We start from the raw sequence: 27,911 nt of genomic DNA, 5'->3' as shown, positions 1-27,911 counted from the left end.
TTAAGTTAATGAGATAATTAAGTGATTAATTTAGTGATGATTGAACATTATTGAAGACACCTGATGTTAACAAGTAGAATCACTGAAGGAGAAAATCACAAATTGTAAGTTACCGTTATGGAGAATAGTGTTTGCTTTAGTTGGACTCTTGAACCATATATTATTAACTTTAGATTTTGTTAGGCTGTTGTTTCTGAATTATATTCACCAGTTGAACAAAGAAAAAAGTGATCTGATGGTGTTGGTTATATTATGACAATCATCATTTGAACTTGATCACTGAACTCATTAAAATCCTTCTTTCTGACTTCGATTTATGTTTTTGGTTAGTGAATCTGCATAAATGCCCAGCACTTTTGATATAATATAAAGGATTTCTTAAAAGTTGTTTTAAAAAAAAAATCATTCTTTTAGGCACACACAAATGTCAAGATTCAGTCTATGCATCTCAACAATGGTGACGAGCAGAATATTCAATTAGGAAAAGTAAATTACATAGACAATTCAGATCATAATTTATTCATACCGCAATGCATGATGGGAGCCATTAATGAGTTGTGATTGGTGGCAGCGACTGCAACATGCTTTATTATTGTCACCATTGTTGAGATTCACAGGCTGATTATTGATGTCTGTGTTTGAAATGAATTTATCTGAATGTCTTTTGATCAGAACAATGTTTATAAAATATTTTAAATTATAAGTAAAGTACTGATAATCATAGGCTGAAGAATCACTAAACTGCTGCTAACAAGTTAAACCAAACTATCTCAATAAATGTAATTTTTCAGATCCCAGTATGATTATGTCAAAACATAACCAATACTTTAAGATAACATTTTAATTTGTTCATTTAACTGTTATAAATCAACAACGGCAGACAAACAACAGTAAATATTAAAGTAATCATATAATGGTCTAGAGCCCAACTAAAGCAAACACCCATCACCTTAATGGTAACTTACAATTTGTGATTTTCTCCTTCAGTGATTCTGCTTGTTAACATCAGGTGTCTTCAATAATGCTCAATCACCACTAAATTAATCACTTAATTATCTCCTCAGCCCTAAATGCCGCTCCATCTGAAAGCAGGTGATGGTGATTTACTACTAATCAAGGAACCGGCTTTACTGACGAGATGCGCATAACAATCTCATGATATATATCGCCCAGCCCTAACTACAACTGACTTCAGCCACAGCCTTATTGACATCAACTGAAGAGAAAAGAAGACATTAAATCTGTGAAGATCTCAGCAGAGGAGGATTAAACAACTCCACAAACAGAATTACCAGCTTCACTTATTACTAACCAGACTGACTTTATTTCATTTCCGTTTGAATGAAATCAATAGTTGTATATTAAAGTCACCATGATGGTGGTTAGCGTTTGCTTTAGTTGGGCTCTTGACCATTGACTTTTTAATATAACATTTTCTCTGGTTGCTATAATTATGTGTTTATAAAACACCTTTGTTGCAGCGAAAAAGCCAAGAGAAAAAGAGATCAAGTGATAATGGCTGTTTATTGATGAAGGTGTAATCATCATATTATGGCCTAAATCACTTATCTTTTTCAGTGACTAATACTTTGATTATTGGGCTTATGTGATTTTGTTTTATTTATTATAGTACCTGTGAGACCTGACAGTATTAGAGCCAACAGTTAATCAAATAATATAAAGAATTTTAAAAAACATTTAGTGCATTAAACTTTTTCTACATTATTACTTAGACATCAAGAATCAGTGTATGACTCTCAACAATGGTGACAATCAATGAAATGCTTCATGCTGCAGAGCATGCTGGGTACCACCAATCAAAACTCACCCATATCTCCCAGCATGCATTGCGGCATTAATAAATTATGCATCAGGATTTTTTGTATCTTTTGTCACCATTGTTGAGATTCATATGCTGTTTCTTGATGTCTGTGTGAGTCGAAGTAACGCCATAGATGAAAGGTTTTTGTGCACTAACTATTAAAAAAAATATATATATTGTTTGATAAACAACACTGTTACATTTCATGCTGTAAAATCAAATGGCTTCTGTTATGAATAAGACAATATTAAAAAACATTAGACACTGAACAAGATCAGTGAATCCGGCAATTACATGATGATGACTTTGTCGTCATTATCATCAATAAACAGCCAATATCACTTGATCTCTTGGCTTTTTTGCTGCAATAAATGTTTTTTATAAACACATAATTATAGCTGCCAGAGAAAATGCTATATTAAAAAGTCAATGGTCAAGAGCCCAACTAAAGCAAACGCTAACCACCATCATGGTGACTTTAAAATACAACTATTGATTTCATTCAAACGGAAATGAAATAAAGTCAGTCTGGTTAGTAATAAGTAAAGCTGGTAATGCTGTTTGTGGAGTTGTTTAATCCTCCTCTGCTGAGATCTTCACAGATTTAATGTCTTCTTTTCTCTTCAGTTGATTTCATCTTAAACTGTGTCTGAAGTCAGTTGTAGTTCTTGTGTTTCTCTTTCCTTCAGTGATTCTGCTTGTTAACAGCAGGTGTTCATAATTAATGCTAAATCATCACTTAATTATCTCATTAACTTCAACACCGCTTTAACTCTGTAGTGTGCACACATATGAACACTGAGCAGTGTTAATTTAACATGGGCGTTTTTCTGTGTACTATTACATAAATCTTACCTGTTTCATTTACATACGACTGACAAATATAAATCACATTCAGTTTATTAATACAATTACATAAATCTTATCTGTTTAATTTATGTATGACTTAAACATATGAATCATATTCAGGAGTATTGATTGGTTTATGTTAAAACTATGTAAACCAAATGCATGGGAATTTGTTATGCAATTTAAATACATAAATCTTATTTTTAGACACAATTTTTTTTTTGAGTGTGGATTGACTGTTTTGAAACGTATATGGTATTTAGATAGCCCCTAGACCTCTGTTATCACCAAAAAAGCCAGGAAATTTCAATTTTGACAATATGGGACCTTTAAATCTATTTAAAAAAATCATGGCAAGCCCAGAAATTCCTCTTCCTAAATAAACAAGACTGAGTTTATTGTTTTCGGCCCAAATGAGAATTCTCAGTGTATAAGCCCTGATTTAGAGAGTCTGTCCGTTTTTAGATCCTCAAGGGTTCGTAAATTAGGTGAATAAATAGATTAGGTGAATAAGTAGATAATGGGTTAGCGAGACCAAGCTCTAGTCCCTGGAGTACTTTTACTCTAGTCCCTGGAGTAAGATTTTACTTTTAGGTTCTGTACAGATTACAGGAGGGTGAACACTGTTATTCCACCTGACTCCTATCCATTGCCAAAAATCGAGGACTGTATAGATAACGTTGGTTCAGCAAAGTATGTCACTAAACTGGACTCACTAAGGTGATATTGGCAGGTTTCTTTAACACCCAGAGCCTCCGATCTCTTAGCCTTTGTGACACCTTATTTATTTTTACAGTAATTTTTACAATTACAGAGTAATGGCATTTGGGATGAAAAATGCTCCCTCTATGTTCCAGCGGCTAGTAAATGTGGTCCTAGCCGATGTGCTAAATTGTAATGCCTACCCAGATGATTTGGTAATTTACTCTCCTGATTGGTTACATCACGTCAATATTCTTAGGGAAGTTTTTACTCATCTTGCAGGAACTACTCTGACTAATGGGAATGTAACAATATTCTGTGTAGTTAATTAGCACCTAAATACATTTTTTGATAGGTAAGTTAAGTGTGAAGGCAATAGCCTACATAAAGACTTGTTGCAATGTGATCCAGGCAGATAAGAAATTATATCAAAGAAAATTGGAATATAAGGAAAAACTTTTTAATAAACAAAAGTAAATTGAATATAACAATTACAAGTCTGATAAGAATTATAATGTAAAAACAAGTAACAGAATCAAGTAAAAATAAAAGGTTAAGTAGGAAATAAACTTGAAAATGAAATAAACACATGAATCTAAGTACTACTTTTAAAATATGACTAAATATTGTATCTAAGTGATGAAATATGAAGTATAATAAAATAAGTAATGTAAGGAAGTAAGGTCTATGCAGAATTCATGATGTCTTAAGTTTTGCTATGCATGGGACAGCAAAAAAAAATTGCTATGCAATAGACATTTTATAGGTTGTGCATGACTACATGACTATAAGGTTCTGGAAAGTACCCAGGGTTTCCAGTACCTAGTTGCAAAATGTTTAAGATATTTAAAGACCTATTTAGCACTTTTTTGGAGGCCAAAAAGCTTTCTTGTAGACACTCGAGAGCAAAGTGCACCCCTCAGGTCAGGTCACTACATTCTTGCTCATCACACAGGAACCCCCAGTGAGCTATTGTCATTTCAACACCACGTGGGATGTTCATTTAACTGATGAATGTAATAGAAACCCATTTATGACTGTGATCTGAGGAGAATCTTGAAGGAGATGTTAGAGTCTCACTCTTTATTTTGAGCCATTAGATGTATTTATCCAAACTTTCAACGGCAACCTGTTTAGAGTATTTTCTCCATTCATCTGGTATCTCACCACTCTCCTCAAATGTTTTATTGTAGTATTTCTCCAGATCTTTCTGGAATCTGCAGACAAACCACCTCCAGTAGGAAACCTCAGTGAGATCAGGGGTGATGCTCCAGTCTGCATAAACTCCTCCTGCTGTTCTGTAATCTCTACAAGGGAAACTTCCATCTGGTGTATAAAAATACTGATCACTTGCCACTAAATTTGTACAAATATCAGCACAGAGATTCTTTGTTGAATGGGAACATGTGCCATTAATTCCTCTCAATCTGTGGAAAGCAACACTGTGATCTCCATGATGGTTTTCTATGATGTTGCAGCAGACTGCTTTACAGAACGGACACTGAACCCAACAGCACTGACAGAGGTGATCAATCAGAAGCTCACCTGGTCTGAACTTATAGTCCAGATTTGCTGGAAAAGTCTTTCCGTTCAATCTACTGCTGATATCAGACATTATTGCAGGAAGTTCTTTTCTTATCACATCTTCTAGGAGGTTGAAATCATCAACATCATGTTTCACTGCTCTGAGGTCTTTTTCAGAGAAGATCAGCTCATCTGAGAGCTGCTGTGTGAAACTCCTCAACCACAAACCAACATCTCCTCTGTTCACTTGAACATGTTCAGTAGATTTATGTGCTGCTTTTATGATCTTCTGCTGCAAGAGTTTAATGTTCTCCTTCATCTTGGGTAAAACACTGACACTGAACTTATCAGTGATGTACCGACTGACTTCATTTCTGATGAAACTCTTGAAGTGATCTCTGGGATTTTCAACATAGTTCATGTATTTGTCAAAATCCTCCTCTTCTGCCAGTGTCTTCAGGATGTTTTTCTCCAGATTTGATCTGTTTCCATTCAGTGATTCACAGTTTTTCATTATTTCATCTGCCAGATCTCTGGCAGTCTTCTTGTAGACATTATGCTCAATGGGCACTTTAAGTTTCTGACAGATGATCTCTCCAAAAATAACAGCTGATGTTGCTCCATGACAGTATTTCTGAAAAATACTGTAGTATTGTTCTCTCTTTTTAACACATATTGTTTCCCTGAACAGTGTGTGTTGGTCAATGATCATCTTAATTTCTCTCTTACAGATGGAATAAACCAAATCCACAAAGAATTCATTCTTGAACTCATATTTCTCTGATCCTTCCTGATGTTATGTTACTCTTCTCTTGATGTAATCTGTAAGTAGTTGAATGCAGCTGATGTTGTAGCCCATCTTTGAAATATTAAATGATTCAATCATTCTGTCTGTCTGCTGAATGACATCTGTGACTAATGATCTTATTTGTGTTTCATCCTCTTTAGAGAGACAGTGACTAAATGTCTCTTTAGCTGACCTGTAGGCATTTGTGAAAGATCCTGTAAATCCACTGGTTTTCTTTAACTGTACATAATCTGCATAACTGATCACACAGAAAATATCCTTCCTCTTCCTCTTCCCTACAGGAGCACTTTCATAGACATCACTGAGGATCTCTCTCACATCTGTCTTTATGTCAATCTCTCTGATTGCAGGAGTGTCTCTGATTATCTTCTTCCAGAACAAATCAAACTTTTTCTTCAGTGTTTGTTCATCATTTGTTTTGTCTTTGAGTTGTAAGGCAAGTTCTTTGCTCTTTTTATAGAGAGTGTTTTCAAGATGTTTCCTCTGAGATTCAATGATTTTCTTCAGGTCTCGCTGCTGAATAATCCCATTTAATTTTTTCTTTGTTTCTCCCACAATGTTTTCCTGAATCTCTTTTATTTTAATTTCAAATGATGATTTCCACTGAATCAGTATATCTGCATCTGTGTCTTTCTCAAAGAATTCTGACATTGATTTCTCCACTTCTTCACTTGTCTTCTTCAGTTCTGTTTGAAGATCAGATTCCTCAACGTCATAAAATGCTCTATTTTCTATTTTGTTTTGTAGTTTGTTCTCAGTTTCAATCATGGCACTGTGAAGAGTCCAGGACCACTTGCTGTATTTTTTCTCCAGTTTCATATAGGCTGAAATCTCCAGAGAATTTCTGAAGCTGAAGACGAATCGTTCATTCAGTAAAGCCTCCCAGAGATCTTTAATACGATCTTTTAAGTCTATCAGCATTGTTCCGTGTGACTTTGAAGCATGAGACACAATAGACTTCTTTAGTTCTTGAATATTCTCACAGTATGATGGGTTTGGTGGTGCCATGGGTGGGTTTCCCTCCCAGAGCTGAGCAAAATACTTCACATCATTCTGAACATCAAATCTAATGACATCAATAAAACGCTCTGCATCATAGTCTTCCTCTTTAGCAGCGAGTTTTGTCATATCATCCAGTGTCTGCAGCAGTCGTCTCCTTCCCTCCTCATTTTTCTCACCAACTGTGACGTCTGAAACGTTCTGATGCACAAACACACAGCTGGGATTCAGTCTGACCTTCTTCATCCTCAGGAAGGCCTGAACAACAATCTGAAGAATGTCCTGCATCTCAGACGGGTTTTCACCAAAGATGTTGATCAAGGTCAGGTTTGCAAGACCAACAACAAATGTTGCCAATTCATTCTCATGATGTCTTGTTGAACTTCCAGCCAGTTCTAGAGCTCGAAGACCCTCAGTATCAACAACCAGAATATAGTCAAAGTTCATCTGTGTTTTCATCTCGTCTGAGACTTTGACCAGCTGCATGAAAGCTCCTCTGGTGAGCCTGCCAGCACTGACGGCAAACTGGAGTCCAAACATGGCGTTCAGCATGGTGGATTTCCCAGAGCTCTGAATCCCTAAAACTGACAGCACAAAGACTCTCTGGTCTCCCAGTTTCTGGATGAGATCATCTAGAACAGCAGAGATCCAGATCACAGGGACATGAGCAGCATCTCCATCCATCAGCTCCAGTGGAAATCCAGAGATCATCATCTCTGCTGCGAGACTCGGGAGAGAAGAGAAGTCAAACTGCAGATCTTTCTTGTTTTTCTTCACAGATGAACATGATTCATAGATCTGACCGATCTCCCTCATGATGTGCTCCACACCAAAGGATGCAGCTTGAAGATCCTCAGATATTTTCTCAAGTTCAGTTTGTTCAGCTTTGAGTTGCTCAAATTTATCATTGTTCTCTTTCAGTTTTAAGACTATTGACCACTTTTCATTACACTTGTGACGCAGATCGGAAAGGTCAGCTGATGAATGTTCATCCAGGAATATTGTGAGACATTTAATGAAAAACATTTTATTTGACACAGTTGAGTTCATTTGCTTAATGAAGAACTTCATAAACTCACTGATGTCAGATTCATGCTGCTGTTCACGGAATTTCTTCATCTCATTTTGTTTTCTACTGATGTCCATTTCTATCTTATCTCCTCGAGGTCGATGTAGTTCTTTGTTCTTCTGACTCCACTGATGCCACAGTTTTCCCTGATGAGGCAGAAATGAGTCTTTGATTTCTGTCAGATCTTTCTTCTCCAGTAAACTCATCATCTGCTGTGCAGCTTCTCGTCCTCTCCTGCAGTCTTCATCATCTTCCTCATCTACTCTGATGTCTGAGTGTTCAGACACATCTTCAAGTCTGAAAGTGGAAGATGATTCTGAGAGACAGTCATTTATAGCTCTTCTGAGTTCTTCAGATACTTCTGACTGATTTCTGTCTTTCAGACCAATCTTGTATTTTCCTTTCCGTTTCTCAATGAGAGTTGAAACATCCTCAGTAAAAAGACAAATTAGTGGCTTTGAGCATTTGTAGAGTTTTTGAACTTTTATCATGCTTCTGTCATTCATGTCCAGTCGTGTTAGGAGAACAACATTGACTGAGGCCATTTCAGTGAGGATCTGCAGCTGTTTCTCATGGTCTCCTGCATCACCGTGTAGATTACAGAACGCAACACAGTCAGTGAATTTATCATCATATGATCCAGAGGGGCAGAACCAGGCGATCTCCACTACTCCATCCATCAGGACTCTGGTTCTGCTGCTGCCTGGGCAGTTCCTGTGGAAGAACGTGTTGTGTTTCTCATTGATCAGACTGTTCATCAGCTGAGACTTGGAGGAAGACACAGAGCCAAACCTGAAGAAAGACACCATTGGAGTTTCTGTCTTGTAGATCGGATGGGTTTGACTGATGATCTCATTGTTGGTGTTTCTCATCTTCCAGCTCTTGTTGATTTGTCTGAATGTCCAGAGAGGAAACTCAATCTGTTGTGTGTCTGGATCAGGAACCAGCAGAGGCAGAGCGTACTGACACTGCACTCAAAAAAATAATCTGTTGAACGAACTTAATTAAATTAAGGAAAGGTTTTCCACGAAATTGAATTACATTTGTCCAACAAAATCTAAATAGTTTGAAATAATGTGTTGTAATCTTGTTGTATGAATTTAAATTAATTTAGTCATTCCTGCTAGATAAAGTTTTGTCGGGTTGACTACATTTAGTTTTTGACCTGCCTTAAATAACCAACATTATAATTTTAGTTAATTTGACTCTATGGTCACTTCTATTGATAGACACTAATGTTCAATTGAATTATTACTTGTGCAGGTCTGTGAGCAAGGTTTACACAGTGTATACTGAGTGCCCACAGTCTGAACATGAGGTGTTATGCACATATAGCATAATACTGAGCCCACAGCCTAAACACAGTCGCCACTCTTCTGCAAAATGGTAACCACAAAATTCAAAAACATTACAGAAAGTCCTCTAAGTTTATAACATAACTGAACATTAAACACTAACATTAACTAACAACATCTTTCCATTTACTGAAAAACACAGAAAATAACACTTTTTCCCTAAATTGACCCTCTTAATGCAGTCCCTTGCAAAGCATGCTGGGAACTACAGATCCACTGCCCGGTTAGATTTCAACAACAATGATTCATGTAGTTTTCACACAAATGAATTAGGTTGATTGAACACAATTAAATTAAGTTGTGACAATATTAAACAATCGTGTTACTTTGGCTTATTGTAATTAATTATTTTAACAAGAGGCCAAAATTATTTTTTTGAGTGACATCCGGTTAAGACGAACGAAAAATATTCATGTTGACTCAATTAAAAAAAATTTGGTAAACCAAATTTTAAAAAAATTACATTGATTACATTTAATGAAATTAAGCTGGAATCATTTCTATGAAGGGTTGTGTTGTATATGCTCATTTTAATTAATGAAATTGAACAAAGAGCTAAAATCATTTTTTTGAGTGTGGGACAGTTTAGTGACCATCAGCTGCTTCAGGAAACCATCAGCACAATCAAACGCAGTCATCTGAACATCCATTGGGTGGATTCGCTCAGAATGATTTGACCCTTCATTAGACAAAAACATTTCTTCAAAAAATTCACACTCATATTTAGATGAGTCATTATCTCTCTGTTGTATTTGACCCCATTCATTGGCCTCATTAACATGAATATATCTTGCTCTGTAGTTCATCATCAGTAGTTTTTGTATGAAAGTCTGAACCAGCTCCTCTTCAGCACAAGACTCATGAGACTGTAATGAATGTTCAGTTATCTGAAGAACATCTGCAGCTCTCAGTTTATTGTGGCGCCTGTGAAGATGAAGTCTCTGAAATAGATGTGCTGTGACTTCTGCTCTTCCAATGTCATTGTTTTCTCCCTGTTTAAAACACAATGATACAGTTAAGTGAAACAAAAAATAAATGTATTATCATAAACAAAACAATACAGCATGTTTTATTCAGGGTTTTCCAGGTCTTTAAAGTGTGAAATATATGAAAATATTTATTGAGATAATTATGAATAGAAAGGCAATATGTGAACTAGAGCTTTTTAAGTTTAAAATGTTATAATGGATGATCATGAACTAGTTTTGTCCAGGTTTCTCTGAACACTCACCTGTAGTGAACCATCAGTTTTAGAGCAGATCCTCTTCATCTCCTCTTTCTCTCTCTCATATTCCTCTCTCCACTCCTCTCGTCTTCTCTTTAGTTCATCTTCATGTTGTTCTTCAATGAGTTTCGGTTTCTCTTCAAAAGTCTTTTGTTGATCTTCTCTCATGTTTCTTTCTTCTTTCAGTCTCTTCTCTACATCCTCTAGTTGTTCTTGTCTTTCTCTTTCTATTCTCTCTTTCTCTCTGATTATTCCCTCCATTTCACTCTTGAGTCTCTGAATCTCTTCATCAGAAATCTGTTTTTCTCTCTCCCACCTCTTTGTATCCTCCTCTTCTGTTCTCTTTGTTTCTTTGTCATGATTCTGTCGTTCTTCCTCCATCATCATCTTCCTCTTGTTTTCTTCTGCTTTATGTTTAGATTGAAGATCTTCTTTCTCTCTTTCCATTCTCTCTCTCTCTTGTTTCAGTCTCTGATTAAAATCATCCCAAACTCTCTGTTCTCTCTCTCTTCTTTTCTCATCCTCTTCTTCTCTTCTCATCTTTTGCTCTTGTTTCTGTTTCTCCCATTCCTCTCGTTCTCTCTTCATCTCTTCACGGATCTCTCGCTCTTTCTCTTTTATTTGTGCTTTATATTGATCTTCTCTTTCTATATATTCTTCATTTTTCTTCCTCTCATTCTCAATTTTGTTCTCCAGTCTGTCTATTTCTGTTGTATTTGATCTGAAGTTTCTCTTTTTCTTCCTTCATTTCTGCTATTTCATGTTTAAATGTCTCTCGTTCTCGTCTCATCTCGTCTTGTATCTCTCTCTGATGTTTCTCTTGTTCTCTTATTTCATTTTTGAGTTCTTCTCTTCTCTTTATCTCTTTGTCATGATTATTTTGTTCTTCCTCCAGTTTCTGTTTCTCCCATTCCTCTCGTTCTCTCTTCATCTCTTCACGGATCTCTCGCTCTTTCTCTTTTATTTGTGCTTTATATTGATCTTCTCTTTCTATATATTCTTCTTTTTTCTTCCTCTCATTCTCAATTTTGTTCTCCAGTCTGTCTATTTCTGTGTTGTATTTGATCTGAAGTTTCTCTTTTTCTTCCTTCATTTCTGCTATTTCATGTTTAAATGTCTCTCGTTCTCGTCTCATCTCGTCTTGTATCTCTCTCTGATGTTTCTCTTGTTCTCTTATTTCATTTTTGAGTTCTTCTCTTCTCTTTATCTCTTTGTCATGATTATTTTGTTCTTCCTCCATCATCATCTTCATTCTCTCTTTCTCCTCTTTTAGTTTGTCCACCAGTTCTTCTCTTTCTCTGACTCTCTCCAATAGGATCTTCATCTGTTGTTCTTGTTTTTCTCTCTCCATCTGTCTGAACATCTTACATGAGTAGAAACTCCCTCCATTTGCTTCCACCATGTCGTCTATCTTCTCCAGTAGATCAGACACCTGTGTTCGGTCTTCACTCTTTGTTGAACCTGTAAAAGAGGAAACATCAGGTTGGAGTAATGTTATTGTTAGTGATAACTGGTTCTTGATAAATGACGTTCCACTGAAGAAAGTATATTGAAGAAGAACAAGGACATTGTCTCAACTTCAGACAGACAGTTTAGTACCACTTGAAATAGTATTGGACTGGTTTCCTGGTCATTACCTTGTGAGAGTAAATGTGTCTGTAATGATTGCTGCTGCAAATGTGTTTCAAAAACACACTGTCACAGCGGCCAATCAAGATGAAATATCTAATAAGAGTTAAGAGCCCAACTAATGGAAACACTAATCACTGTTATGGTGACTTCACATGAAACACAGAGTTAAACCCCTGTTAATTCTCAATAAAACTTCTGTAGACGTCTGACAGAAATAAAGTCAGTCTGGTTAGTAATAAGTGAAGCTGGTAATGCTGTTTGTGGAGTTGTTTAATCCTCCTCTGCTGAGATCTTCACAGATTTAATGTCTTCTTTTCTCTTCAGTTGATTTCATCTGAGGCTGTGGCTGAAGTCAGTTGTAGTTCTTGTGTTTCTCTTTTCTTCAATGATTCTGCTTGTTGCCTTAATTTAATTAATCCCTTAATTATCTATTTAACTTTAACTCTGATTCATAGTTACTTTACACTTTTTAGAGTGGGTGCAAATGTTCTCTGAGTAGAGTTAATTTAGCTCTGGGATTTTGCTGTGCATAAAGCTATCACTTGCAGGCAGAAACAGTGGTGAATGGTACAATATTTATATTGTCATTGATATCGTTATCGCAATAAATACCAGAAAATATTGTGATATAGTTTTAAGTCCATATTGCCCATCCCTAATTTATAAGTCTCTTCTCATGCTGATTGGATAGATCATTTGAACATGCTCCTCCCAAACTTTGTCAATAAAACATAATTTATAAGAAAAAAAAAAGTTAATCAATGGGTCATTTATAGTGTGATTTTGACATACAGTGTTATCTTCCTTAAGTCATTTTTAGTTATGTAATTTGATTATGCATTGATGAAAAAGCAAACACATCTATAGCTTAAGAGGGAGGGGATCTAGTACTTTGGAATAACCACTAGAATCAGGATTCACTGTGATCAAGAGTGACTAATTGTGTGATGCCATTGCCACATGAATGTTTTTATGTTTTATTAATTCTTCAAAGCCACATCTGTAGGAATAAAACCTGTGATCATTATTTACCCCCCATCGGTTTTGAAATGGTTCCAACAGGCTCTGGATCTTCAGTACTGCCCTCAGCCTGAGCTGTGTGAGGAAAAAAAAGAGGTCTGGATGAAAATACAGTAACAATAAACCACTCAAACACAACATAGCAAAAAGGAAGGTTTGAGATTCGGAGGTTCAGAGATTTCATGTCTTCTTTTGTCTTCAGTTGATTTAATCTAAGGGTGGGGCTGAATTCAGTTGTACACTCTAAAAAGTTCTATGTTGGCTTTAATTAACTTTTTTTATGTCAACGGGTCCCACATTATTAGGTTAAGTTGGATTTATGTAACATTATTTATTTCAATTAACTTAAATTAATTACATAAGGTTAATCCAATTCCGTTTAGTTGATCAAGGTTAACAGTCTTAATTTTGTCCAAAATAATGAAATTAATTAAGTTCAATTATCCTAAAATTAATATTTTTTACATTCAACCAAAACAAATAATCCAGTTTCACACAGCAACAACTCCAGTGTTAAATGAACTCTCCTGGGAGTTTATATGGCTCCAGACTCAAGAGTGTTAAAGTTAATGAGCTAATTAAGTGATTCATTGAGTGATGATTGATCATTATTGAAAACACCTGATGTTAAGAAGCAGAATAACCAAAGAAGAAAATCAAATTTTTATCAGTGATTCAGGTCAAATTTTGATTATGTCAAAACATATGGAGCTTAAAATATGACAATATGATTTGAATTTGAATTGTGTAAATTTGAATTATTTACAAGTGAAATCTAACAACATTGAATTTTAGGTGGTAGTTTAAAAAGTTCTCTTACGAGAGGTCTCTCGTACTGCGTAAGTATCTTATGCTAAGGGAAAATCCCTTTTCCACGAGATACTGAAGCCAAGAAAATTATCCTTAATTTTGTATTAAAGGAACACTCCACCGTTTTTTTAAATAGGGCTTATTCACATTCTTTCATACATTTAGATAGGTGGGTAAATGCATTTTTGTCTCAGTGCATGCATTGTTTTAGTTTGACAGGGTCAGCGCTAGCTTAGCTTAGCACAATGAATGGAATCCTTTGTTGCCAGCTAGCATGTCCTGAGTAAAAGTGATAAAAAAAAAAAACCCACGTAATTACTTCTTGTGGCCTGCGTATTCACAACGAGTACAAATAGCGATGCAGATTAACACTAGGTGATTTCTTAGGCAGATATTGACTTGGGACTATATTATGGGGAAGCACAGGCGAAGCACGGCTACTTAGGCGAAGCACTGCTACTTGGGCGCAGAGATATCACGCAACACATGAAATCCCACGACTTCCGTCAACCGGTGTGAACCGGTGTCCCAACAGTACATGAATGGCGATGAACATGGCTGATTTTGTGTGAGCCAGAACCATACCTATATACAAGAGTTTACAGAAAATGAGTGGAAATAGAACGACAGGAGGAGGTTGCGATCGCTCAACAGCCCGAGGACGTGAGGATGAGAACCAACACGAACTGGTGGTGTGAATGTGGGGGAATATGCCGACTGAAATAGAGTCTGTGGCGAGTGGGACAAGTTTCTGCCATCGATAACCAGGCTCAACGTGTCAGATCAAGATGAGCGCGCCCGCAGTTGTGTCACAGCTACCGCAGATGTCACGGCGTTGATTCATCCGGCAGTAACGTTACTCGATTTTTTTTTCCGGTGTGATAAAGTGAACTGGAAAAAACGCCCCACGCCGAATAGACCAAATGGACAGCTGTCCACAGAGTAAGTGATTATTTTAAACATGACACATGTATAGTAAACTGCTTGTAGCCTTCTCCTCTCTAGTAGTTATACTAAAACTCCTGAGTCAAAAGAACCAGGCTAACTCGGTGAGAGAAATATAGCTAACTTAGCCCTCAGTCATTTCATTTTACAGGTAACGATAACAGCGATTTTTATATTAGTTTGGTTGTTCATGCTAAACAGGTGGAATTCAACATGAGGTTATACTAGAGGAGGCTAACGTTATTTGAACCGTAGTCTATATACAGCTTCTCAGCATCTATCTTATAACCGAATAAAGACACAGATTAACATAAGGAAGAGTAATAAAAGACAACTAATAAAGTGCATTTTGTTCTGCCTGTGCTTTGAAAATAGATGGGATGGGGCAGCCATATGTTTCAGACGTAGTACCGTCTTTCTGGGCCCATATTCCATTTTTTCAAAGTAACTTAGTCCTCCGGTGCAAAATGCTCTTCGCAAACACGATACTGTTTGATTTTGTAGAGAGGCGTTGAAGTACAGATCTCCAGAGCAGCTAGCCATTTATTTCTCAGTTCCACATTCGATGGAATTCTGTGAAACATTACATTCGTGTATGTCCTTTGCTTGTTCTCACAACCTTTTGCTACGCAGATAATTACCATGTTTGCTGTAACTGTAGCTGTAACTTCTAAAAAAAAAACAATCCAAAAGCGAAGACACTCGGTGCAGGTCACGCGTGTTGTTCTTCTGTGTTTTGACTCGTTGCACACCGGTATGTTGACAGAAGTCGTGGGATTTCATGTGTTGCGTGATATCTCTGCGCCCAAGTAGCAGTGCTTCGCCTAAGTAGCCGTGCTTTGCCTGTGCTTCCCCATAATATAGTCCCAAGTCAATATCTGCCTAAGAAATCACCTAGTGTTAATCTGCATCGTTATTTGTACTCGTTGTGAATACGCAGGCCACAAGAAGTAATTACGTGGGTTTAAAAAAAATTTTTTATCACTTTTACTCAGGACATGCTAGCTGGCAACAAAGGATTCCATTCATTGTGCTAAGCTAAGCTAGCGCCGACCCTGTCAAACTAAAACAATGCATGCACTGAGACAAAAATGCATTTACCCACCTATCTAAATGTATGAAAGAATATGAATAAGCCCTATTTAAAAAAACGGTGGAGTGTTCCTTTAATGTAAAACGCGTTGCGGCAGCATGCAGACATAGGCAAGACGGCTTGTGTGCCTATTGGCTGCTCTGCGGCAACTGCAGCAGCCTATCGAGCGAGGCCTAGCGTGACGTCAGACCCAATGGGGTGCTTCGCGCCCACTGCGTCATGTCCCGCCGAAACGGGCGTGGCCTAGGCCTATAAATTCAGCTCGCAGGCAGCTATTTCTGATTTTTCATCTCTTCAGCGAAGCACACGCATCGCTGGATCCCGAGAGAATCCGCGCCGTCTGAGAAAGCCTTTTCAGCGGGACGAGTCGTCACTGAAGTCGCTGGCCGTGCCGCCTTCAATCACCTTCCTGCTGCGCTATCCGGCGTTATATCCTTTCTCTTCTACTGTGCTTTGTGTATGTGTGTGTGCTCGCCGCCGCGACACACACTCTCATTGCACTAAAAGAGCCGGGCGTCTTGAAAAAGAGGATCACGCAGCTCTCGCGCTCACTGACGGCGACTGCCCTCACTGCGAGCTAGTTACTGCCTATGGTGACTCTGAGGACTCACCTGGCATCCTTCTCCGAGACTGCTCCTTTGCCCTTCCAACCCGCAAAGTTTACCGGTTCGCCCGCTTGCCTTGTCTGCTTGGGGGATGATACCTGCTCTCCCTCTGTTCGAGCCGCGCAACCGCGCCGTTCACAGGGGATGTCTGGAGCGGACGGTCACGGGGCTGGCTTTCTCTCTCCCTCTGTTCGAGCCGCGCAAAATGCGCCGCTCACAAGGGAGGCTGGAAGCGGATGGTCGGGGTTAGTTTTTCTTTACGTTACAAGAAAGCTAGTCTGCCCCTGCGCCCCATTCACGCCTCACTCACCGGCGAAAGGAGAAAAGTGTTTACAGTCCCGTCGAGACCGGACTGACCTCATTTTTCACACATGTCTCAGTTCCCTGATCAGGCGACTGGAAATGTCCATACTGCAGCAAATGTGCCTGTTTTTAATACACGCACGTCTGCAAGCAAACGCCGAAGAAAACATGTTGACGCTCTCTTATATGCTTGTGCATCTGAAAGCCTTTGTGTTTCCCCCCTGTGGCTCAGTGGTGGAATCTTAGGTTTTTCGCACGGGAGACCGGTGTTCGAATCCCGGTCTAACGGTAGATAAATTGTGCCGCCAATGCTTCGCTCTGTCAGTTCCCTGGAAGGCGACTGCAGATGTGCATTTTGCAGCCGACGAGCGCGTTGTACAACCCGCTCGCCTGCACCCAGACACCTTTTCTATGGTTCCCGTGCGTCACTGGCGAAAGGAGAAAAGAGTGTTTTAGTCCCGCTGCGGCCGGGCCGATCTCAATTTCTCACACATTTCTCATTCCCCTCTAAACTTCAGGCGACTGGAAATGTCATTATTGCAGTGAGCGAGCTTGTTGTAATACACGCACGCCTGCAAACAAACGCCAGCATGTTGACGCTCTCTGATAATACTCGCGCTAACTGAATGCCTATGTATCTTCCCCTGTGGGCCTGTGGCAGATTCTCAGGTTTTTGCACGAGAGACCCGTGTTCGATCCCGGGTCTACCGGCAAACAAAATTATGCCGTCAATGCTCGCTCTGTCAGTTCCCTGAAAAGGCGACTGCAGATGTGTATTTTGCAGCCAACGAGTGCGTTGTACAACCCCCTCGCCTGCACCCAAACACCATTTCTATGGTTTTCTGTGCGTCACTGGGAAAAAGGAGAAAAGAGAGCTTTTATAGTCCCGCTGTGGCAGGACCGACCTCCATTTCTCATTCCCCTCTGAAGTTCAGGCGACTGGAAATGTCGATATTGCAGTGAACGAGCCTGTTGTAATACACGCACCCCTGCAAACAACAGCCAGCATGTTGACGCTCTCTGTTTCTATGGCAACTTCTCGCTCGTTCAGTTCCAGTAAATGCGACTGTTCCAGTGTATTCTGCAGTAAACAAGTCGGCGACACAGCCCGCTTGCCTGCATACAAATGCCGCTTTCACGGCTACCCAGATAAATCCCATAAGAGTGTATTTTCTGGTGTCCCGGCCACGGCCGATGGTGTTATATGTGTAGACAAAATGCCCACTGCCAAGTGCTCATTCCTACACACAAACACAGCCTGTCACACAGGGCTCACGCACATGAAATCGACCCAGCTCGATTGCGCATTAAACGTAGCAGATGTGCCCACTGCCCAGTGCCCACAATCACTACGTTCTGCATGTCTCCAGGCTTCTGTAAAAACGAAACCAGTGTGCATTCGCTCTGCCCAGGCGGACAATGCTTTCGGTGTGATAAATGTGCCCGCTATTCCGCGCCCACATCCACACATAGACATGACAAATCCTACGGGATTCGCCCAGCCCTCCCCCTCTCGGCTTACCACCGCAGAGGAGTCGAGCGCGGGCAATCTGCCCGCTGTCATCAGCGCGCCCTCTGCCTCAAATGTCATAAACGCGACGCTTATGTTGCGGCACACCGAAGCCCCCGGTCGCCAAGCGACCAGCGCGCGCTTCGCATTCAACCCTAGCCACCCATGCAGATGCATGGGCGAGGCTGCCCGGGGTTTTGAAATGGGTGCTAGACATTATAGAAAGAGGCTCTTTGCTACAGTTTCGCCGACACCCGCGGCGCTATACAGCGCGCGTCGAGACCACGGTAAAAACAGAAGTAGCACACCTACTTCGAGCCGAAATTTTGAAACTATTGAGCAAAGGGGCCGTTAACTCAAGCTCAGAGCGAAGGAGGGCTGTACAGCAGATACTTCCTGGTACCGAAAAAAGACGGGGGTCTCAGACCCATTCTAGATCTGAGGCAGCTGAACAAAGTGCTTGCAAAGCGACAGTTCAGAATGCTCACGACCAGAAAAATTCTCGCGCAGATTCGCAGAGAAGATTGGTTTGTGTCAATAGATCTGAAAGACGCGTATTTTCAAATACAGATAGCGTCACGTCACAGGCGATATTCGAGATTCGCCTTCGAGGGCCAGGCATATCAGTACACAGTCCTTCCGTTCGGCTTGTCCCTGGCACCCCATACATTTACGATGTGCATGGACGCGGCGCTCGCACCCCTCAGACTACGAGGCATGTGAGTATTGAACTACTTGGACGATTGGCTGATTCTAGCTCAACCTCACTCGGTGCTCATAGAGCATAGGACCATTTTGCTCGATCACCTCGAGAATCTGGGTCTCAGAGTCAATTGGGCAAAGAGTTCTTTGTTCCCCAGTCAGATAATATCTTTTCTGGGCACAGAACTGGACTCACTGTCTATGATAGCACGACTGACACATTCAGCTCGAGGGCAGACCCTTCTTCGGCCAATGGTCAGAATGGGAGAAGCTTCTCCATATAAACTGCCTCGAAATGCTGGCGGTAGACAACGCGCTGACGCGTTTTCGTCCCCATATACGAGGACACCACGTCCTGGTCCGCTCGGACAACATGTCAGTGGTGTCCTACATAAACCGCCAGGGCGGCCTCAGGTCCAGAAACCTGTACAGGCTGGCAGAACGCCTCCTGGTGTGGGCTCAGAGCAACCTGCTCTCGCTGAGAGCAGCGCATGTGCCAGGGCTCCTGAACGTAGGACCGGACAGACTGTCCAGGAACAATGTTCCGACAGGCGAGTGGTCTCTACACCCACAGACAGTCCAGCTGTTGTGGAGGAAATTCGGCAGAGCGGAGATAGACCTGTTTGAGTCTCAAGAAACGCTCACTGTCCAGAATTTTTCTCCAAGAGCAGGCTCATGTATGGCCCCGCCGCCCGCTCTATGCCTTTCCTCCCGTCTCTCTCCTGACTCAGGTGATAGAGCGGATCAGGGAAGAAGGATGCTCAGTGCTACTAGTAGCGCCGTTCTGGAAGAACCAGCCCTGGTTCCCAGTTCTGATGCAGCTAGAGAGCACTGCCCCATGGCCAGTGCCAGTGAGGAGGGACCTCCTCTCTCAGGCCAAGGGCTCGATTTGGCATCCGCGCCCAGAGCTGTGGTCCCTTCACGTTTGGGCCATCAACGGGTACCCGCTGACCTCCCAAGTGGAGTGTTAAACACGATCACGCAGGCTAGAGCTCCGTCTACGCGACGTCTCTATTCCTCAAAATGGTCAGTGTTCTCCAGCTGGTGCACGGCTCGTGGCGTGTCGCCCCTGGACTGTAGGGTGACGGAGGTTCTCTCCTTCCTACAAGAGCTGTTGGATAAGGGCAGGACCCCTTCCACGCTCAAAGTTTATGTGGCGGCCATTGCAGCGTTCTCAAATGCAAAGCTTGGTCAGTCAATAGGAAGGAACGATCTAGTCATCTGCTTCCTTAGAGGAGCTAAGAGACTGAATCCTCCCAGACCTCCCTCAGTCCCAGTATGGGACCTTTCCACGGTGCTAGAGGCCATGAAAGGTCATCCATTCGAGCCTTTGCAGACCATTGGTCTTAAACACCTGTCTCTCAAGACAGTGTTTCTTCTGGCTCTCGCTTCAGTGAAGCGCATAGGGGACTTACACGCGCTCTCAGTGAGTGCGACGTGCATGGAGTTTGGGCCTAATGACTCAAGAGTTATACTCAAACCTAGGCACGGTTATGTTCCAAAATCCCTCAACACACCGTTTAGGGCGCAGGTCATTTCCCTGTCATCCCTACCGGTCTCTGACGAGGAAGGAGACGCGAGCTTCCTTTGCCCAGTCAGGGCATTAAGAGCTTATGTGTCTCGCTCATCTGTCTTCAGACAGACGGAGCAACTCTTTGTTTCGTTTAGCGGACGCTCCAAGGGGCTGGACCGGTCGAAACAGAGCCTATCCAGATGGATAGTTGACGCCATTGCGCTGGCATACACTTCCAAGGGCATGCAGTGTCCGTTGGGTGTCAGAGCGCACTCCACGAGAAGCATGGCTTCATCGTGGGCCTGATCGAGTGGGATTGCCTTACAAGATATATGTATGGCGGCAGGCTGGGCCTCCCCGTCTACATTTATAAGGTTCTATAACCTAGAGGTTCCCGCCTTACAGGCCAGGCTGTTGTCGGTCTAAATGCACCAGTACTGTCTGTCCCGATGCTATTGGTTCAGCATACTGTGTCTGCTGAGCGCTGCTCAACAGCAATGCTCACTGATCGACGTATAAATGGCAGGACCCACGATTTCCCATCAGCTCAGGCCGCACTCCGCCCTGGCTGTATGATGACATTTGCGTCTTAAGGACGCTGTTGCATGTGGAAGAGCGCGGCTCCGCCCCTCCCTCTTCCTGGACTCCCTGTGAGTTCCCCTGGTGATTATGCACTATATGAACCCTGGGCTTCGCCCCTGGGTCTTTGGTGTTGATCCCAGCACGCACAGCGCTTTACATTGGGTCCCCTAGCGTAAGATACTTGCGCAGTACGAGAGACCTCTCGTAAGAGAATGTACTCGGTTACTAACGTAACCTCGGTTCTCTCTAGAAGAGGGAACGAGTACTGCGTATCTTGCCGTGCATGCACACGCTCTGGTTAAGCTTCGGCGATGAAAAACCAGAAATAGCTGCCTGCGAGCTGAATTTATAGGCCTAGGCCACGCCCGTTTCGGCGGGACGTGACGTGACGCAGTGGGCGTGAAGCACCCCATTAGGTCTGACGTCACGCTAGGCCTCGCTCGATAGGCTGCTGCAGTTGCCGCAGAGCAGCCAATAGGCACATGAGCCGTCTTGCCTATGTCTGCATGCTGCCGCAACGCGTTTTACATTAATACAAAATTAAGAATAATTTTCTTGGCTTCAGTATCTCGTGGAAAAGGGATTTTCCCCTAGCGTAAGATACTTACGCAGTACTCATTCCCTCTTCTAGAGAGAACCGAGGTTACGTTAGTAACCGAGTACGTTCTGAATTTGATTTTTTTTAAACGAATATTGAACATTTGAAATTTAACAAATTGAAATGTTTTTATGGCTGAATTTTATAGACATGTATCTTCAAACAGCTAGTTTTTTTTTGTTCTGAATTCGTATACTGCAAATATTCAGTTTAAAAAAATACTGATTCAAGTTTTCAAGATGAAGAAATTCGGAACTTCAAATTCAGTTTTCTAAAATTCAAGTTCAAAAATTCAAGTTCAAAAATTCAGATCTTACAGAAAGTAGGTCACAGGTCATCCACAGGGAAGAGTAAAGGATCTCAGATAAGTCGAACAGAGCATTTTGGCTGCACTGCAGTAGTTTTCTGCCGCAAACGCGGTGGTGGTTCAAGATAATCCATGTATCTTTCGTTCAGTCGTTTTTTTTTATTTAATATTAAGAGTAGAAAAATGAGAAAACAGCTTGAGTATTAGATTTCTAATATAATAATAGTCCGCTGCAGCAGTTGCACGGAGCTTACAAAACGCGTGTATTGCAACTATAGGCTACATTTAATTTTCTCATCAAACAACTAGACTTACGAATGGCGGTACAACAGAAGAGCCTAGAAAGGGCTTTTTCTCTGTGTAGACCAGCAGTTGGTCTGAATTTGCTATAACCTATAGCCTATTTTCTGGACTGTATAGGCTAAGTCACATTTTATCGTGAAACACACTGTGATTTATTCCAAAGTGACTCAGGCATTTAACGTTAAATAATCTAAATGTTGCCTTTCAAAAGTAGGCGCGCCAAGAAGGCTATTCTCTGTATTTTGGTTCCTTTTTGGTGTGCGCCAGAAAGATCTAAAGAGACTGAGACGCGCTAAAGCAGCGCATCATGTTGTTTTATTTATTTTTCAATGACATGATATTTTGTAGTCATTTTGAATACACAAATAAAAATATACATTTTACTGTTTCGAATGATGTCATATTATCTGTATGACTATAAATAAAAAAGAGTATTAAGTTATTTCCCAGCAGTGGAACAAATTCAAGTGCACAGCAAACACTCCTGGGAGTGTATATGAGTCCACACTCAAGAGTGTAAAGTGTTAAAATATGAGTGTTAAATTAACACTCAAGAGTGTTAAAGTTAATGAGCTAATTAAGTGATTAATTTAGTAATGATTGATCATTATTGAAGACACCTGATGTTAACAAGTCGAATCACTGAAGGAGAAAATCACAAATTGTAAGCCACCGTTATGGTGATGGGTTTTTGCTTTAGTCGGGCTCTTGACCCTTATACATTTACTTTAGATTTTGTTTGGCTGTTGTATCTTATAACTGCCAGATGAACAAAGAGAAAAAGGGATCTGATGGTGTTGGTTATATTATGACAATCATCATTTGAACTTGATCACTGAATTCATTAAGATCCTTATTTCTGACTTAGATTTATGTTGTTGTTTACAGCATAACTGTGATTCTGCATAAATATCCAGAATTTTAGATATAATATAAAGGATTTCTTAAAAGTTGTTTTGAAAAAACAAAAAATCTTTCTTTTAGGCACACACAGACGTCAAGATTCAGTCTATGCATCTCAACAATGGTGACGAGCAGAATATTCAATTAGGAAAAGTAAATTACATAGACAATTCAGATCATAATTTATTCATACCGCAATGCATGATGGGAGCCATAAATGAGTTGTGATTGGTGGCAGCCACTGCAACATGCTTTATTATTGTCACCATTGTTGAGATTCACAGGCTGATTATTGATGTCTGTGTTTCTAAATAAATTCATTTGAAAGTCTTTTGATCAGAACAATGGTTATTAAATATTTTTGGATTATATGAAAAATACTGAAAATCCTGTGCTGTAGAATCACAGAGCTGCTGTAATTAACAAGTTAAGCCATCTCAATAAGTTTTGTTTTACGGATCACAGCATGATTATGTCAAAACATACACTGCAAAAAATGCTTTTCTTACTTAGTATTTTTGTGTTGTTTCCAGTCCAAATATCTAAAAATTCTTAAATCAAGAAGTATTTACTAGAGAAGTAAAATGATATAAGAAATTCTATTTTGTTTTCAGATAATCAGAAAGTAATTTAAGTAATTTTTGCTTAAAACAAGCTAAATTATCTGCCAGTGGGGTAAGAAAAATAATTTTGTTTTAAGATTATGTTTTTATTAAGTTTTTTTGAATTAAGTTTTTTTTTCTTACCCCACTGGCAGATAATTTAGCTTGTTTTAAGCAAAAATTACTTAAATTACTTTCTGTTTATCTGAAAACAAAATAGAATTTCTTATGTCATTTTACTTCTCTAGTAAATGCTTCTTGATTTAAGAATTTTTTGATATTTGGACTGGAAACAACACAAAAATACTAAGTAAGAAAAGCATTTTTTGCAGTGTAACCAACACCATCAGATCACATTGTCTCTTTGTTCATCTGACTGTTATAAATCAATAACAGCAGACAAGCAAAATTTAAAGTAAACATATAAGGGTCAAGAGTCCAACTAAAGCAAACACCCATCACCTTACTTACAACTTACAATTAGTGATTTCCTCCTTCAGTGATTCTGCTTGTTAACATCAGGTGTCTTCAATAATGCTCAATCATCACTAAACTAATCACTTAATTATCTCATTAACTTTAACACTCTTGAGTGTTAATTTAACACTCATATTTTAACACTTTACACTTTTGAGTGTGGACTCATATACACTCCCAGGAGTGTTAATTTAACACTGGAGTTTTTGCTGTGTGATGGCGCTCGCGCATCGCGTGCTCACACAACATAGTAGCCTATCAGTTCTGGCGTTGCTTCATATCGCAGACTGCTCATTACCAAAATGAAACACAGTCAACCAAACATATAAAAAGTTATTCTGCCTAATTTAATTGGTCTGCGTACAATATAAAGGACAAGCTGTGCCGCACACAGTCCTACTTGTTATTCCAAACATTTCCCTTGCTGTGAATATGCTGATTTAGCCTATACGTGTATTTTGGGACTCGACTGAAGTATGAAGCCTTCTTTATATTAATAGTTAGCATCCACATGTTACATTGCAAATATGAAAACTTTTGACTGAATAAGAGATGCGCGACCGTTTTGATTTAAATAAATTTGTTTAGGCTTGGCGTTTAAAATAGGCTAAATGTTGTTTGTAATAAAGGGCACAATATAGGCTATTTTTATAGTCTAGCCTATATTATTTTATTATACATGGCTACTTATTTTTCATTCTTGTTGTTTTCTGCATTCATTTGTCATACATTAAGGGAAAGTAAAATAGGCAACACATAGCCTATGTTAATAGTGTTTATCATGTAAATGTATTTTATTTACAGGTCTTTTACACTATTGCGGAATAGGCTAATAGTAAAAGTTTTTTTTTTTTTTTTTTAATGACGCGTTTCTCTCTCAACATGATCCGGTGTGACTTGCACTCATGTGCATGCGACTTATTTTCTGGCAAATACGGTCAGTTAAAAAATGTTGCGCTGTATTATTACAAAATGCATAGAGTGGAGACCATTCGGGCAAAAAAAAAAAAAAAAAAACATATTGTGTTCATTACCCCCACCCACATTTGTGCTTAATCACTGTTATTAGGCAGGATAATGTATTTAGGTGTAGACAAAATCAGTTATGTTTATTTATAAATATGAACCTTGCATCTCCCGGACACTAGCCGTTAGTCTACTTCTTTGGCCTATTTTTTTTTAGCTGGCCAGTTCTCAAAATCTGTGTGGAAAAGCTGCGGAGCGCGGAGAGAACGCACAATGGCTTTGCTTTGGAAGTTTTTTTTTTTTTTTTTTTTTTTTGGAAGTTTAGTTGCCAGAGAAAACAACACACCGTTTTGTTTAACATCAATTGATACTCAATATTAATTAAATAAATAAATATAATGTCAGAGAATGCACAAAGCGCATCCTTTTCAGATGTAAATTATAATACATTTTAATAAAACACACAAGGCCTACATCATAAAACTCAGAAGATTATGTATTTTAATATATAATATTATAATACAAATAAAAAGGCGTCATACTTCAGTCGAGTCCCAAAATACACGTAGCCAGGCTAAATCAGCGTATTTACAGGGAAATGTTTGGAATAACAAGTAGGACTGTGCGGCACAGCTTGCCCTTTATAGGCTATTGTACAGCAGACCAATTAAATTAGGCAGAATAACTTTTTATATGTTTGGTTGACTGTGTTTCATTTTGATAATGAGCAGCCTGCGATATGAAGTAACGGCAGAAATAAATAAAACAACATGATGCGCTGCAGCGCGTCTCGGTCTCTTTAGATCTTTCTGGCGCACATCAAAAATGAACCAAAATACAGAGAATAGCCTTCTTGGCGTGCCTACTTTTGAAAGACAACATTTAGATTATTTAACGTTAAATGCCTGAGTCACTTTGGAATAAATCACAGTGTGTTTCACGATAAAACGTGACTTAGCCTATACAGTCCAGAAAATAGGCTATAGGTTATAGCAAATTCAGACCAACTGCTGGTCTACACAGAGAAAAAGCCCTTTCTAGGCTCTTCTGTTGTAGCCTACCCAGCTATTCGTTAGTCTAGTTGTTTGATGAGAAAATTAAATGTAGCCTATAGTTGCAATACACGCGTTTTGTAAGCTCCGTGCAACTGCTGCAGCGGACTATTATATTAGAAATCTAATACTCAAGCTGTTTTCTCATTTTTCTACTCTTAATATTAAATAAAAAAACGACTGAACGAAAGATACATGGATTATCTTGAACCACCACCGCGTTTGCGGCAGAAAACTACTGCAGTGCAGCCAAAATGCTCTGTTCGAATTATCTGAGATCCTTTACTCTTCCCTGTGGATGACCTGTGACCTACTTTCTGTAAGATCTGAATTTTTGAACTTGAATTTTTGAACTTGAATTTTAGAAAACTGAATTTGAAGTTCCGAATTTCTTCATCTTGAAAACTTGAATCAGTTTTTTTTAAACTGAATATTTGCAGTATACGAATTCAGAACAAAAAAAAAATAGCTGTTTGAAGATACATGTCTATAAAATTCAGCCATAAAAACATTTCAATTTGTTAAATTTCAAATGTTCAATATTCGTTTAAAAAAAAATCTAATTCAGAACTAATTAAACTACCACCTGAAATTCAATTTTGTTAGATTTCACTTGTAAATAATTCAAATTTACACAATTCAAATTCAAATAATATTGTCATATTTTAAGCTCCATAAAAACATTACCAACACCACCTGATCAACTTGTGTCTTTGATCATCTGAGAGTTATAATTCAGATACAACAGCCAAACAAAATCAGATTAGAGGATGGATACCCGCTGGTACCCGACAGGCCGGGCCGGGTTCGGACAGATATTTAGAAATTATGTTCGGGTTCGGGTCGGGTTCGGTCACATCAGCGCGATAAGGCATTGAACATTTTAAATTTAAAACAGCTTATTATGTAGGTAGCCAATGTGCCTGATGCTTTCATTTGATGCAAACGTTTGTTTTTGTGATTAAAATACATGTAAAATATTACCATATCTGTTTTCCTGCATGCGGAAATTTGTTTATGTAGCCGTGACAACGAAAACACGTGCATGCGCGCCTGTGTTAAGCGCGCTTGTTGCTCCCTGCGCACTGACCAAATGCCTTCCTACAGTTGCTTAATAAAAGCGGGTTTCCACACAAACAAACGTACATGTATCAGTAGTATGAGAAAAAAAATGGGATTTTAACTGTAGGTCTCGGGTCGGGCTCGGGCATAAATATCTTTATGCCTGTCGGGCTCGGGTTGGGTTCGGTTACTGCTCTGTCGGACGCGGGCCGGGCTCCGACAGAAAAATTCAGCCCGATCCGCTTTCTAACTCAGATACAATAGCCAAACAAAATCTAAAGTTAATGATTTAATGGTCAAGACTAAAGCAAACACTGAAACTAAAGCAAACACTGATCACCATAACGGTGTCTTAAATTTTTGATCTTCTCCTTCAGTGATTCTGCTTGTTGACATCAGGTGTCTTCAATAATGCTCAATCATCACTAAATGAATCACTTAATTATCTCATTAACTTTAACACTGTTGAGTGTTAATTTAACACACGTTTTAACACTTTAACACTCTTGAGTATGGAGCCATATAAACTCCCAGGAAAGTTTATTTTATGAGTTTTTGCTGTGTAGTTTTAAG

General features: G+C 39.5%; 2 protein-coding genes across 2 annotated transcripts in view; both read right to left on the bottom strand.

Annotated features, from left to right (window-relative positions):
- Positions 1-4,469: 4,469 nt before the first annotated feature.
- On the bottom strand, positions 4,470-10,941 carry LOC308686333 (interferon-induced very large GTPase 1-like; the record flags this gene model as incomplete). Its single annotated transcript, XM_081394734.1, is given in 4 exon segments — positions 4,470-5,693; positions 5,697-8,741; positions 9,704-10,120; positions 10,360-10,941. Coding segments are annotated over 4 exon segments (5,268 nt in total).
- Positions 8,809-27,911, bottom strand: part of LOC308686332 (uncharacterized protein) — a 95,668-nt gene continuing 76,565 nt past the window's right edge. Inside the window, exons 5-7 of the mRNA XM_081394733.1 lie at positions 13,018-13,080; positions 10,360-11,814; positions 8,809-10,120 (exon numbers count right to left, since the gene is read on the bottom strand). Coding sequence (XP_081250859.1) covers positions 11,033-11,814; positions 13,018-13,080 — 845 coding nt within the window. The 3' untranslated portion in view covers positions 8,809-10,120; positions 10,360-11,032. The remainder of the gene's footprint in view (positions 10,121-10,359; positions 11,815-13,017; positions 13,081-27,911) is intronic.

Source organism: Scardinius erythrophthalmus (assembly GCF_964197995.2).
Source record: "Scardinius erythrophthalmus genome assembly, contig: HAP1_SCAFFOLD_163, whole genome shotgun sequence".
Lineage (NCBI taxonomy): Eukaryota > Metazoa > Chordata > Actinopteri > Cypriniformes > Leuciscidae > Scardinius > Scardinius erythrophthalmus.
The sequence above is the reverse complement of the archived record's forward strand: the minus strand, read 5'-3'. Positions and strand labels throughout refer to the sequence as shown.